This window comes from Sinohyriopsis cumingii, chromosome 2, assembly GCF_028554795.1.
Source record: "Sinohyriopsis cumingii isolate HCF-2022 chromosome 2, ASM2855479v2, whole genome shotgun sequence".
NCBI lineage: Eukaryota > Metazoa > Mollusca > Bivalvia > Unionida > Unionidae > Sinohyriopsis > Sinohyriopsis cumingii.
The window spans coordinates 162,190,504-162,206,637 of record NC_142962.1 but is presented as its reverse complement, the minus strand read 5'-3'; the positions used below and the strand labels follow the sequence as shown (position 1 = coordinate 162,206,637).

Below are 16,134 nucleotides of genomic sequence, written 5' to 3'. Positions count from 1 at the left end.
TGTGCTGATCTGATGTCTTACTGCTACTCATGGAAAGTCATATTGATGTTGGGTTTTCACCAGAAGTCTTACTGCTACTCATGAAAAGTCATACTGATGTTGGGTTTTCACCAGACGTCTTAATGCTACTCATGGAAAGTCATACTGATGTTGGGTTTTCACCAGACGTCTTAATGCTACTCATGGAAAGTCATATTGATGTTGGGTTTTCACCAGAAGTCTTACAGCTACTCATGGAATGTCATATTGATGTTGGGTTTTCACCAGAAATCTTACTGCTACTCATGGAAAGTCATATTGATGTTGGGTTTTCACCAGAAGTCTTACTGCTACTCATGGAAAGTCATATTGATGTTGGGTTTTCACCAGAAGTCTTACTGCTACTTGTGGAAAGTCATATTGATGTTGGGTTTTCACTAGAAGTCTTACTGCTACTCATGGAAAGTCATATTGATGTTGGGTTTTCACCAGAAGTCTTACTGCTACTCATGGAAAGTCATATTGATGTTGGGTTTTCACCAGAAGTCTTACTGCTACTCGTGGAAAGTCATATTGATGTTGGGTTTTCACCAGAAGTCTTACTGCTACTCATGGAAAGTCATATTGATGTTGGGTTTTCACCAGAAGTCTTACTGCTACTCATGGAAAGTCATATTGATGTTGGGTTTTCACCAGAAGTCTCACTGCTGCTTATGGAAAGTCATACTGATGTTGGGTTTTCACCAGAAGTCTTACTGCTACTCATGGAAAATCATATTGATGTTGGGTTTTCACCAGAAGTCTTACTGCTACTCATGGAAAGTCATATTGATGTTGGGTTTTCACCAGAAGTCTTACTGCTACTCATGGAAAGTCATATTGATGTTGGGTTTTCACCAGAAGTCTTACTGCTACTCATGGAAAGTCATATTGATGTTGGGTTTTCACCAAAGTCTTATTGCTACTCATGGAAAGTCATATTGGTGTTGGGTTTTCACCAGAAGTCTTATGATGGTTGATACTAAATGGTTTTAATATGACATTAAGTATGGCAGCCAATGTTGAAAGTATTGGTATTTCTAGTCCTCCTAAATGGACATGGAGTTTTCTAATTATTTGTTGGTCCTCATTCAGAATGGTGCTGCTTTGACCTTAAATCTAGTTGGTCCCAAAATTGTACCCCTCATGCATCCAGTATGGCTGCCACACTGAATTGCTTTTTTATCTTACTTTTTTTAAAATATGGCTAAATCATCCAGTCGTTTCAAAATTTTGTGTTGAAAATCAGTTACTCACTGGCAGTTAATTGGGTGGACTAGAAGTCCTTAAACAATACCTGACCATCTTAAGTTTTCCAATTTCCAGAGATCAGGTATCAATATAATGCTTATAGTAAATCTTAAAATGTGCAAATATTGTTGAAAACTATATAAAAGACAAGGATTTAATGGAAGATAAGCATACATTTTTGGGAAGAAAAGTCTACCTTTCTTGTTTGAATTCTTCTAGTTCCTACCTTAAACTGAGTGGTAAAGCAGCCACGTTTATTTCATTAAATTATTGCAAGATTATCTGATTGCTTTCAGTCCCTGTTGAATGTGTTGCGGGAGAGTCACAAGACCAGGACTGTGTTTAGAAAAGTTGGGGGATTTGTGTATGTGATGTCTGTCCTTGTTTCCATGGAGGGATGTCTGGCAGATCCACCAAAATCTCCTTGGGCTAAAGGTATCTCTCTCTCTTTCTCTGTACAGGCATTCTGTAGGCACAAGATTAGTCTGATTTCTAGCCTTTTTTAAAATTTCCCAATGTCTTTAATTTTACAAGATTTTACCTATGAGAGGAGGTTGTTATGCCCTTTACATATATACCAGCAATTATGCTTTTTTTCCACATAATTATGTCTTATGCTTGCCTGTATATGGATTACACTTTCTTTGGTACATTAAAAACCATAAAATTAAGGCAGTAACAAGTTCTTTGTCAGTAAATGTTGTACATATCAGCTGTGTTTGATCAGGTTTTCATTGCTTTGAAAAATCGGTACAAATTGAGTAACACTGATACCAAGCTGCAAGTACAGCTTTTAGACATAATCTAGTGCAAGTGTCAGGGTTGATTGTGCCTGAGGCAGAGAGAAACATGCATGTAATGAAATCAAACATTTGAGAAGATGGATGAAAATTACAGAACAGGAGGAAAAGTTCATAAACAGAGTGTCAGGTTACAGATGCAAACTATAACACCTAACATTTAGTTTTTCAAGGTTGATGTACCATATGTGGTTTAACAATATGGGAACAAAATGCAATATTTTTATACAAATTTTAGTAAAAACTACATATTTTCATCACTAGATTTTAATAATTACACATAATAAAAAGAACATATATTAAAATCACTGCTGAGAAGACAGGCCTGTCAACCCATACTCAGATGACCCTTAATTTAAGGAATAATAGCAAAAATTACAGAAGTATTGCAATCATATACAGATACTGGTCTGTCCATGTCTGATCCAGATCCAAATTTCATATTAGATTCAATGGAGTTCATTAGGGAACTAGTTAAATTTCACAGGAGGACTTTGGGCACTTCAGACTGCCATACTTTTCATTTAAAATGACTGCATAATCAAGCTGTTGGTCATTTAGCATGATCTAGAAGTGGCATCCAGTGAATGAAAACACGTTGAAGATGAACAGGACAGTAAGTCCCTTAAAAGCTAAAACAATCTGCACATAAAAAGGAATGTTAGGATTCTTGAGAAGGAAAAGAAAGAAGGGCAGCATTTTAGTTTTTTGTACATCATTTGTTGATTTGAGTATGTCATCATCATGTGGAATGCAAAAGAAACCCAAAGAGTATAAAAAGCTGGGAGAATAAGCAAGAAACCTTTGAGTGCCATGGGTTTGAAACTGCAATTCAAACTGTACTGGAGGCAATTAGGGTCTAAGTGTACTTTATAAACTTAGTTGAACATAATGTTTATCTTTGCTGCATTAGCCTGATCCTTGGATCTCACTTCTTTACTGTTTAAATGCATATTTTCCAAGTCAACAATAGCAGTACATGGCAGGTCTGAGAAAATGCATTACACAGCTTTATTAAGCAATCTCTGGATACCTGTTTTTAAAATCCAGTGTGACTGACATTGATTTTGTAAGTAAAAACATATGCACATAGCAGACGACATTCCTAAAATTACATATTCAACCAACCTGTTTGATAAAACAGGCGAGAAAGGGTTTATATATATTTGATTGTGGTCCTTTTCCACTTGGTGTATCTGTTGCTATAGGGCACAGACAAAAGTCTGATTCCTGTCAACCATAATGTAATGATTTGGTCAAATTACTGCAGTTTTATTTGAAAATCAACACATCACATTTACAGCTTGTGAATGACATAACCGAGAAGAAACTTTTCAAAACAATGAAAATAATTTGCTGTGTAGCTTTTGTGTGCCCAATATAAAAATCAAGCCTTGTGAGATCTTGTTTACATCAGTTGTACTTGTGTAGAGACAGTGCTAAAATAAAAATAGTTTTAGGTTCAACCCTTCTAATGCATACTATTTACCCATATGCGGGCTTCTTTTTAAGTTAATTTTTTTTTCAGTTAATTTTTCATGTGGTGTATAAATGTGAGAAAACAACATTTTTGTTTTTCAGGAATTTTTCGATTAAAGAGGTAGTACACCTTATATTAGTAACGTTGATGTGATTGAATAGATATTCTTGGATAAACATAATTTGCTTACAGATTTTTTATCTTTAACAGTTTATTTTAGACATGTCTATCAGTTTAATGTCATATTGGCAAGAAAAGCCATCTTGTGTAGACATTTTCTTTCATTCACTAAAAGTGCTTTGTACTTTTCCTCTTGTAGTGAACCGGCAGGAGATCCTGACCATGTTGAAGACTGTGTTCAGCACATTGACAGTTGCTATGAGATACGAACCAGCTAATGCCAAGTTCTTCACTTCAGATGTAAGTGCTCCTTAAGGGAGCTGCTGTAACTGAGTTGATATGGTATCATTCTTGGGTTCATTACATGTCAAGGCCAGCCTAGGTTAGCTGCCCCAATTTGTCTTTGAGAAAGGCACTTAGTTGCCATTTCCTTGGCAAACTGTAGCAAGGAAAGTGACAGAAATGCTATTAAACCAACCAAGCTGAACATAAGAAACCCAGAAATTCAAACACTAGAATCAAATCATAAAGTAGTCAACACTTATGTGCCAGATTATCAAACTTTAGTCATTTTTAAAAATTTCATCAGTTTCAGATAATTATTCTCTCACTTTTAAAGAAAGCAGATGATATTGTGACACTGTGTATCCTCAGAATGGTGTTATGTTTGTGTGTAATTTTATGATTGTATGTGTGTAGTTTTATGTTTGTATATGTGTAACTTTATGTTTTTATGTGTATAATTTGCTAGAAATCCTTGATTGTTAAAGCTAGACACATAAAACTTGGATCATTGATAGTACTGTGGGTGTAGATTGATAGTACTTTGGGTGTAGATAGATAGTACTTTGGGTGTAGATTGATAGTACTGTGGGTGTAGACTGTGTGAACAACATGCCTGCCATAAGGTGGAGCTGATATATTAGGATGTTGTTCATGCTTCCATGTGTCCTTTCATCTGTTTATTACCAAATTTATTCCATGTGTCCATTCATCTGTTTATTACCAAATTTATTCCATGTGTCCATTCATCTGTTTATTACCAGATTTATTCCATGTGTCAATTCATCTGTTTATTACCAAATTTATTTCATGTGTCCATTCATCTGTTTATTACCAAATTTATTTCCATACAGTAATTCAGAGTTTTCACCATCAACAGCTACCAAACTTTGTAGATGGTTTGCACATTGGGTATGGGGAAGAACCCTATTTATTTTGGGGTTAAAAAGGTGAAAGATCGGGTTCATTTTGACTGACAGGTGGTTCCTGCACAGACATTAGTTTTATATCATACACCGGGACCAAATCCTATAAATGTTAGGGTCAAAAGGTCAAAGGTCAAGGTTACAGTGGCTGTTAAACCTTATATGTATGTACATACCTACCTACCATGTAGATATGTGAGAAAGCATGCCAGTAGCTTCTCGTGGGTCGGTGGTTCTTTCCGGGGTTTTCCCGGGTTCTTCCTCCACCATTAATACTGGCCGCCATATATGGCCTATCGTGTGCTGAAAAATGGCGTTAAACCCCACAACAACAACAACAACAACAACCTACCTACCAGCCTACCTCCCTGCCTATCTAGGGTTAAATGAGTGAGAACATTTTTGTCTCACCTACAAAACATGGGCAATACATAGGTATCACATATCCAGTTTTTCATTTAGCTCATTTTCTCTGATACTGTTGATGGGTCATAGAACTTAATGGTTTTATTCATCTTGGGTGACACTGCCTACCATGGGAAAAAATTAAGTCAGTATTCTTCTTTCAAGTTCATTGATTATGATAAGTTTTCACATTAGCTCCATTTGTCTGACATGCTTCTAGATATTCATAAAACATGATGAGTCTATTCATGAGTTTGTGTATTCTAGTGTACAATCATGAAACTTGATGGGTATATTCATATAGGTTTATGTATTCTAGTGTACAGTTATGAAATTTGATAGGTATATTCATATAGGTTTATGTGTTACAGTGCACAGTTATGAAACTTGATGGGTGTATTCTTATGGGTTTATGTATTACAGTGTACAGTCATGAAACTTGATGGGTATATTCATATGGGTTTATGTATTGCGGTGTACAGTCATGAAACTTGATGGGTATATTCTTATGGGTTTGTGTATTCTAGTACAGACCTGTAACTTGATGGATACATTCATATGGATTTGTGTATTACAGTGTACAGTCATGAAACTTGATGGGTATATTCATATGGGTTTATGTATTACAGTGTACAGTCGTGAAACTTGATGGGTATATTCATATGGGTTTATGTATTACAGTGTACAGTCATGAAACTTGATGGGTATATTCTTATGGGTTTATGTATTTTAGTACAGACCTGTAACTTGATGGGTACATTCATATGGGTTTTTTGTATTCTAGTACAGTCATAAAACTTGATGGGTATATTCATGTGGGTTTATGTATTCTAGGGTACAGTTATGCAACTTGATAGGTATATTTGTATGGGTTTATGTATTACAGTGTACAGTCATCAAACTTGATGGGTACATTCATATGGGTTTGTGTATTACAGTGTGCAGTCATCAAACTTGATGGGTACATTCATATGGGTTTGTGTATTACAGTGTACAGTCATTAAACTTGATGGGTACATTCATATGGGTTTGTGTATTACATTGTACAGTCATCAAACTTGATGGGTACATTCATATGGGTTTGTGTATTACGGTGTACAGTCATTCAACTTGATGGGTACATTCATATGGGTTTGTGTATTACAGTGTACAGTCATCAAACTTGATGGGTACATTCATATGGGTTTGCGTATTCTAGTACAGTCATGTAACTTGATGAGTATATACAAGGAGGATACTACTCGCATTGGGCAAAGTAGATTACTGTACCCAACATTTTCACTAGTGATTATGTTGGCATTTAGCCCAGTTTTTCTGTCATTGTTGTATGTACTATCATGAAACTTTATGGGTAAATTCATTTTTGGAGGATATTACAACTGGCAAATGTAGGTCATTGTGACCTACTTGTGATACCACAGTGATTTTTGAAGGTTTTCATGCTATATATATATCAGAGCAGGCAAGACATAACATTCCTTTTTCTTATAATATTTGATTCAGGAACAAGATTTTTTTTATAGTAAAAAGAAAATGTTCTTTTTCTTAGTTAATAACTGAAATAGTTTTTTTTAGGGTGAGTATATGGCAAACTTTGGAAAAAGCATGTTTCTTTCATCTCATTAGTTTTCTTTTAATCATAGAATCCGACAGATGAAATATCCAAATCAGACTACATAAATTTTTCTGGTTAAGTATAGCCATTGGTTAAGAAGCAGCATAATTTTCAGTAGCACAGACAGGTCTATCGAACCATTGATGTATTAGCCACCATGAACTAGTTTTGACTGATAAGTAGCACAGACAGGTCTATCGAACCATTGATGTATTAGCCACCATGAACTAGTTTTCACTGATAAGTAGCACAGACAGGTCTATCGAACCATTGATGTATTAACCACCATGAACTAGTTTTGAGCATTTATTGGCATGCAAGTTGCAACCAGATGAATGATGAAATAGCCCAATGTTTGCTGGATGAAATCATCAGTGTCAGTTAAAATAATGTCCCAATTCAGGCTGCATTATGTCCTATGTTAAAATCCCATGTGTTTGCAGGTACGATATGACAGTTTGACAGAAGCAGTGCGACTACTAGGCTGCTTCTCTTCCACCATGGATATCCAGCCCATTCCTGAAGATCTTGCACCAACGAAGAACTTCAGCAACATGTTTGAAGACTACTTCCAGTTTAGCACAGATACAAGGTTACATTACCTTACTTAACTTATTCAGATCCACTCTTGTCTTGTCTTGCTTGCAATGAATATGATAATGATCAATATTCTTATTTGAATGATTTATATGTGTATCACTCAATGGTCATTTTAACATGAATGCAGCTGATATAGTGTGTTGTCCCATCAGACCAGTATTGCATTTATTAGTAAAACAAATTGTGGAGAGTGGACACAGTTATAATGTTGTGATTGTACTTTAAAGGTAGAGCCAAAATAATTGCATCAGCGGTTGTAACTATACCATTGTGATTAAAATGTAGATCTCTAATTAACAGAGATCTGACACACACCATGTGTTGACCTGTCAAAATCACCATTTAAATTACAACTTTCACATTAATGAGAGTGAAAAACATCATCTGGAATTGCTGTTTCCTTAAAACAAATCTTTCTTAAATCTAATGCTTTATCTGATAGGTTAATACAAATATGTGGACCGGGAATACAAAGGTTGACAGAACATGAACCTTTGTCAGTGTCTTGATTTTAAACAGATTGGTATCTGTACAAATAAAGTTCTCCCTTATTATAACATCTGTACAAATACAGTTTTCCCCTATTATAACATCTGTACAAATACAGTTCTTCCCTATTATAGCATCTGTACAAATACAGTTCTCCCCTATTATGACATCTGTACAAATGCAGTTCCATCCATTATAACATCTGAACAAATACAGTTCCACCCATTATAACACAGTGGTTTGGGTCCATAATAATGCTGATGTATTATGTACCAAACCATGGCATAGATATTCTTTGGCTGTGAGTGTTTACTGGTGTGTGTGTGTGTGTGCAAACAGCATGCAGGTCACAATTACATTATTAATGTTAGTGTATGTAAATATAGTTTTTGACTAAATGGTACTTTTGCATTTAATTTTGTTAAATATTGTTTTTTAAAAAAATGGAAAGAAAGAAATAATACTGAAGCTTCATATTGTTTTCCTTCAGCCTATATTAACATACAGATCCAACAGTATGAGTTTCAACATCAATACCTGTTACACCTGTCTTTAATATGGATTATTCCTGTAAACATACTTGGGACCAAAGGAAGGTACTTTTAATGTTGGATTAGTTGCCCATAAATGCTATAAATGTGGTTAGTATTTTGTATCATTTTCACATGAACTGGCAATCAGTGTACTCTTGGCATATTTTACCCCCCCCCATACCCCCCCCCCCATGCCTTTCCTAAGACCATATATGCTGAAATGGAACAGTCCTAAATATACTTGATAATTCTAATTTCTAAAAGACAGCTGCATTGTCTTTTAGTTTAAAGTGATATATATATATATATATATATATATATATATATATATATATTATCAGTCACTTGGGGAAAACAAAACAAATTGTGTGATTAAAATCTAGTAATGCCATTTTGTCATGATTCTTGTATTGATGAAGAGCTCAAAATCGCATATTTACCACTTCTAAACACATTAGATGAGTAATGTCATGTTATTTTTGTCAGTATAATATTGCTTCAATTTAAACATAACATGCTACCCATGGAAGGCACTGTTTTAAAATTATAATCTAGGGATCTCTGACTACTCCAAGAGTTTTTATGAAAATGATATAAAAATCTAAAATTGCATCTACTCCACATTAAAAGTGCCATTCCCGTGTTCCAAGTGTATTGAAATCATGACCCCTTATAGCAAGATGTTTATTCCACGCTATCACCTGGTGACTTAAAGTAACAATATTGTAGCTCTGTTAATTGGAGCAATATTGTAGCCCTATCATGAGGAACAATATTGTAGCCCTATCACGAGGAACAATATTGTAGCCCTATCATGAGGAACAATATTGTAGCCCTATCATGAGGAACAATATTGTAGCCATATCATGAGGAACAATATTGCAGCCCTATCATGAGGAACAATATTGTAGCCATTTTATGAACAATATTGTAGCCCTATCATGAGGAACAATATTATAGCCCTATCATGAAGAACAATATTGTAGCCATTTCATGAGCAACAATATTAAAGCCATATCATGATGAGCAATATTGTAGCCATATCATGAGGACCAGTATTGTAGCCATATCATGAGGACAATATTGTAGCCATATCATGAAGAACAATATTATAGCCATATCATAAAGAACAATATTGTAGCCCTATCATGAGGACCAATATTGTAGTCATATCATGAAGAACAATATTGTAGCCCTGTCATGAGGAATAATACTGTAGCCATATCATGAGGAACAATATTATAGCCATATCATGAAGAACAATGTTGTAGCCCTATCATGAGGAACAATATTGTAGCCATATTATGAGGAACAATATTGTAGCCATACCACGAAGAACAATATTGTAGCCATTTCATGAGGAATAATATTAAAGCCATATCATGATGAGCAACATTGTAGCCATATCATGAGGACCAATGTTGTAGCCATATCATGAAGAACAATATTGTAGCCATATCATGAGGAACAATATTATAGCCATATCATGAGGAACAATATTGTAGCCATTTTATGAACAATATTGTAGCCCTATCTTGAGGAACAATATTGCAGCCCTATCATGAGGAACAATATTATAGCCCTATCATGAAGAACAATATTGCAGCCATTTTATGAACTATATTGTAGCCCTGTTATGAGGAACAATATTGTAGCCATATCATGAGGAACAGTATTGTAGCCCTATCATGAGGAACAGTATTGTAGCCATATCATGAGGAACAATATTGTAGCCCTATCATGAGGAACAGTATTGTAGCCCTATCATGAGGAACAATATTGTAGCCCTATCATGAGGAACAATATTGTAGCCCTATCATGAAGAACAATATTGTAGCTCTATCATGAGGAACAATATTGTAGCCATATTATGAGGAACAATATTGTAGCCCTATCATGAAGAACAATATTTTAGCCATATCATAAAGAATAATATTGTAGTCATATCATGAAGAACAATGTTGTAGCCCTATCATGAGGAACAATATTGTAGCCATATTATGAGGAACAATATTGTAGCCATACCACGAAGAACAATATTGTAGCCATTTCATGAGGAATAATATTAAAGCCATATCATGATGAGCAACATTGTAGCCATATCATGAGGACCAATGTTGTAGCCATATCATGAAGAACAATATTGTAGCCATATCATGAGGAACAATATTATAGCCATATCATGAGGAACAATATTGTAGCCATTTTATGAACAATATTGTAGCCCTATCTTGAGGAACAATATTGCAGCCCTATCATGAGGAACAATATTATAGCCCTATCATGAAGAACAATATTGCAGCCATTTTATGAACTATATTGTAGCCCTGTTATGAGGAACAATATTGTAGCCATATCATGAGGAACAGTATTGTAGCCCTATCATGAGGAACAATATTGTAGCCATATCATGAGGAACAATATTGTAGCCCTATCATGAGGAACAGTATTGTAGCCCTATCATGAGGAACAATATTGTAGCCCTATCATGAGGAACAATATTGTAGCCCTATCATGAGGAACAATATTGTAGCCCTATCATGAAGAACAATATTGTAGCTCTATCATGAGGAACAATATTGTAGCCATATTATGAGGAACAATATTGTAGCCCTATCATGAAGAACAATATTTTAGCCATATCATAAAGAATAATATTGTAGTCATATCATGAGGAACAATATTGTAGCCATATCATGAAGAACAATATTGTTGCCATATCATTAATAATATTGTAACCATATCATGAAGAACAATATTGTAGCCATATCATAAAGAATAATATTGTAGCCATATCATGAAGAACAATATTGCAGCCATTTTATGAACTATATTGTAGCTCTATCATGAGGAACAGTATTGTAGCCATATCATGAGGAACAGTATTGTAGCCCTATCATGAAGAACAATATTGTAGCTCTATCATGAGGAACAATATTGTAGCCATATCATGAGGAACAATATTGTAGCCCTATCATGAAGAACAATATTGTAGCCATATCATAAAGAATAATATTGTAGTCATATCATGAGGAACAATATTGTAGCCATATCATGAAGAACAATATTGTTGCCATATCATGAATAATATTGTAACCATATCATGAAGAACAATATTGTAGCCATATCATAAAGAATAATATTGTAGCCATATCATGAAGAACAATATTGTAACCCTATCATGAGGAACAGTATTGTAGCCCTATCATGAGGAGCAGTATTGTAGCCATACCATGAAGAATAATATTGTTGCCATATCATAAGGAGCAGTATTGTAGCCATACCATGAAGAACAATATTGTAGTCATACCATGAAGAACAATATTATAGCCATATCATGAAGAACAATATTGAAGTCATTTCATGAGAATTATTATAGCCATATCATCAGGAACAATATTGTAGCAATATTATATGATTTTGAAATTGGAATGATTCATATTCCAGCCATTTCAGAGGAATTTTGTCCATTCATACACTTGATACAGAACCTATTGAAAAGGCAGTTGTTATTGCTTGCTAATTGCTTTGTTTTCATAGAGACCAGGCAATATTCCTTGCTTGCTAAAAGCCTTATTTTCATGCAGAGATCAGGCACTAGTCGTTGCTTACTAAATGCCCTATTTTCATAGAGACCAACCAATATTCATTGCTTTGCTAAATGCCTTTTCTTCATAAGGGGATTAGGCACTAGTCGTTGCTTGCTAAATGCCTTATTTTCATACAGAGATCAGGCAATATTCATTTCTTGCTAAATGCCTTATTTTCAGTCATAGACCAGACAATATTCGTTGCTTGCAAAATGCCTTATTTTGATAAAAACATAAGGTACTTGTCATTGTTTTTTCATTGCCTTATTATCCAGTGTTTGCCAAACTGAGGTAATGTGCATAATTGTGTGGATGCTTCTCGTTTGCAGATCAAAGCCCAAAGTCCCAAATACTGTGCTGTCCTGTTGTCTGATGATGCGTAATCTTTATGACATGGCTCTAGATGCTTTTGACAGGTAAATAGCTGCATCTAAAAATAATCACATGGACAGAAATTTGTTGGAAAATAAATCAGGAAACTCATGACATGTCTTTTAGTGTCTTCTTGTTACTTGCACACCATTTTTCCAGTTTATTTTTAATGTTATAGGATTGTTGTTAAGAAACATTGATCTTGTTTCAAGACGAAGACAGGTTAAAAATTCCTAATAAAGAAATAAAATTTCAAAGCAGTGTTCTTGACAAGAAAACACTCATCTTGTTTTAAGAAAAACATCAAGTTAAAATTCCTAATGCAAGAAAAACATTATATCTTACATTTGGAAAAAAGGAAATTCTTGAAAAGAATTCTTTTCTTAAAATAAAAATAATGCAAAAGCATTCTTATCAGTATCAGCATGCATGGTACACTCCTGGCTGTAATGGTAGTAATCGTAGTGTCCTTCCATGTTACACTCCTGGCTGTAATCGTAGTGTCCTTCCATGTTACACTCCTGGCTGTAATGGTAGTAATCGTAGTGTCCTTCCATGTTACACTCCTGGCTGTAATGGTAGTAATCATAGTGTCCTTCCATGGTACACTCCTGGCTGTAATGGTAGTAATCATAGTGTCCTTCCGTGTTACACTCCTGGCTGTAATCATAGTGTCCTTCCATGTTACACTCCAGGCTATAATGGTAGTAATCGTAGTGTCCTTCCATGTTACACACCTGGCTGTAATGGTAGTAATTGTAGTGTCCTTCCATGTTACACACCTGGCTGTAATGGTAGCAATTGTAGTGTCTTTCCGTGTTACACTCCTGGCTGTAATCGTAGTGTCCTTCCATGTTACACTCCAGGCTGTAATGGTAGTAATCATAGTGTCCTTCCATGTTACACCCCTGGCTGTAATGGTAGTAATTGTAGTGTCCTTCCATGTTACACCCCTGGCTGTAATGGTAGTAATCGTAGTGTCCTTCCATGTTACACTCCTGGCTGTAATGGTAGTAATTGTAGTGTCCTTCCATGTTACACCCCTGGCTGTAATGGTAGTAATCGTAGTGTCCTTCCATGTTACACTCCTGGCTGTAATGGTAGTAATCGTAGTGTCCTTCCATGGTACACTCCTGGCTGTAATGGTAGTAATCGTAGTGTCCTTCCATGTTACACACCTGGCTGTTATGGTAGTAATTGTGAATCGTAGTATCCTTCCATGGTACACTCCTGGCTGTAATGGTAGTAATTGTCAATCATAGTGTCCTTCCATGATACAGAATCATGAATGCAACTAGTCTTGCATTTTTTTGGGGTTGGGCATCACCTAAAGCAGACCTGCCAACTCTTACAATTTTGCCATAAATCTTACGAAAATAACCCTTAAAATAAGAAATTACAGATTAAAAGTAAAAACTACGGAAAAATGATTGTTTTCGAAAAATCCAGATAGTTCATCCTTGTTTGATTTTGATCCAGTTTTCTTATTAGAATTAGCAGAATTAGTCAGGGACCAGTTATCTTGGGGCCCCGAGTGGCCGAGTGGTCTAAAGCGCTGTCCGTTACGGATCACTACCATCTCACCTCTGTCTGCGTGGGTTCGAGTCTTGGATTCAGCCAACGTGGGTATGTGAGAAAGCTTGCCAGTAGCTTCTCGTGGGTCGGTGGTTCTTTCCGGGGTTTTCCCGGGTTCTTCCTCCACCATTAATACTGGCCGCCATGTATAGCCTATCGTGTGCTGAAAAATGGCGTTAAACCCTACAACAACAACAACAACAACCAGTTATCTTTACAGCAGTACCTCTGATACTTTAAACTGCACATATTTTTTTATATGAATCATCTGCATGATCAAACTGTTGATTATAGAATTTTTTTTAAATGGTGTTCATCAAGAGATTCATCTTGAAGATGAAATGGAAATTAATCCTCTTAAAAAGTGTTAATAATCAGCACACAAGAATAAAATGGAATATTCAGATTCTTGTGAATAGTGTTCACTCATGGGAAAAGGCAAAACTGGTCATTGCACACAGGTGACTGCTGTATGCAGTTTCACCTTTTTAAATAAAATTTTAAACAAATACCATGCACTGAATACTGTTGTTGTTGTTATTACACTATCAGCATTATTTTATATGCACTGGACAACAAAATCTTAATTATGGATATATTTTGCTCTCTCCCAGATTTATGTTCCTCACTTGATTACTGTATCCTGTCCACTTTAATCCATCCTAGAGATGAACTCTTGATCAGTTTAAAATACACACCAATCTTAGCTTGTTAAACACAAATCTGGATTAGTCAGATGGTCAGCTTGCCAGAATCAAAATTTGAGAAGCCTGCAGTGAACACAAACTCAAAAGCAGCCATATATGGCTATATGTTGTGACCCATAAACTTGAACTTCACTTGCTTTCTTAGGCATATTTTGAATATTGGATGACCCCTGAACCTAATTGCTTCAGTCCTCTCCTGGAAGGATAAAACCTGCCTTTTTTTTCGAAACCAGCAAGTTGACACCTTTGCATTTGACTGCGTAGGGCAAGTTTGACTGTACATGTACTTAAAATCATTAACCACTCACATATTTCAAAATTTGGACACTACGTAGAAGGCATTTCTTGTAAAAAGTTAAGATTTAAATTATTGAAATATATTCTTCTTGATGCAAGAAATGTCAGTCAGAAAGAGAATGTTATTTTCTTATGACCCAAACTTTTTTGTAAAATACATTTATCATATTATTTCAGAATCAGTTTTTCTTTTTCTTATAACTAATTATAAAATTTTGACCTTCGATAAATTTTTTTCTTGAAATTTATTTTCTGGTAAGAAATTAAGCTTGGATCAAATGTCTTCTTTTTCTGATTTAGAAAAAATAATCTTGAATTAGGAAAGATTTAGCTTGTTAAAAAGCACATTTGGCAGTGTGTACATGTCTTCATGAGTGCTTACTAATACATACTGACTCCAATCATGACCAAATAAACATTGATAGTGTATAATTGTCATTTAAGGCCATGTAAGATCCCGCTGCTGTGTACATGAACTGTAGGAGTATATCATCACTAGATTAAATACTGCAAATTGGATTAAAGACTAAACTATTATATTGCTACTTACATCAAGTAAGATTTCAATATTTTCAACTTGTGTTGCATCCTACCATGTAAAGGTAATAGACTGGTGTAAGTGTTAGACGATCTGATGAACATTTAGTCAGTATTCAAAGAAGGTTGTTTAATCTTGTTATTTAAAGTCATTTGAAGTATTTAAATGATACCAACCTTTATACAGGCCCTGTATGGGACTACAGAGTGCTGGTGATTCTCCATCCCTAAAGAGATTAACAGTGGGGTATGAAGGTGGCTTGTCCCCTCACAGTTCCCCAAAACCCAAACGGGCCAGTACTGGCAGTATGAATGCTACATCCCTGACAAGTTGCCAGCCTGACCTTATTATTCACACAGGAGCCATCATGTCACTGTTCCATCTCCTGCCAGCAGTGGAGTGTGAGGCAGATAAACAGGTTTGTTACTTGATCGATTTCTTGGATATTAGAGCAATTCAGCATGTGTGCATTACATAGCAATATTTGTGAGGTTTATTTTTTATAAAAGGTTTTAAAACAACAGAGGGGTAATAAA

At 35.3% G+C, this 16,134-nt stretch overlaps 1 protein-coding gene across 3 annotated transcripts in view; it reads left to right on the top strand.

Annotated features, from left to right (window-relative positions):
- Positions 1 to 16,134, top strand: part of LOC149806226 (WD repeat and FYVE domain-containing protein 3-like) — a 413,256-nt gene that overhangs the window by 131,831 nt on the left and 265,291 nt on the right. For all 3 annotated transcript variants that reach the window (XM_089951178.1, XM_089951177.1, XM_089951179.1), the window contains 5 exons: positions 1,566 to 1,704; positions 3,869 to 3,969; positions 7,341 to 7,489; positions 12,439 to 12,525; positions 15,785 to 16,016. In XM_089951178.1, the coding sequence (XP_089807304.1) occupies positions 1,566 to 1,704; positions 3,869 to 3,969; positions 7,341 to 7,489; positions 12,439 to 12,525; positions 15,785 to 16,016 (708 nt within the window). The remainder of the gene's footprint in view (positions 1 to 1,565; positions 1,705 to 3,868; positions 3,970 to 7,340; positions 7,490 to 12,438; positions 12,526 to 15,784; positions 16,017 to 16,134) is intronic.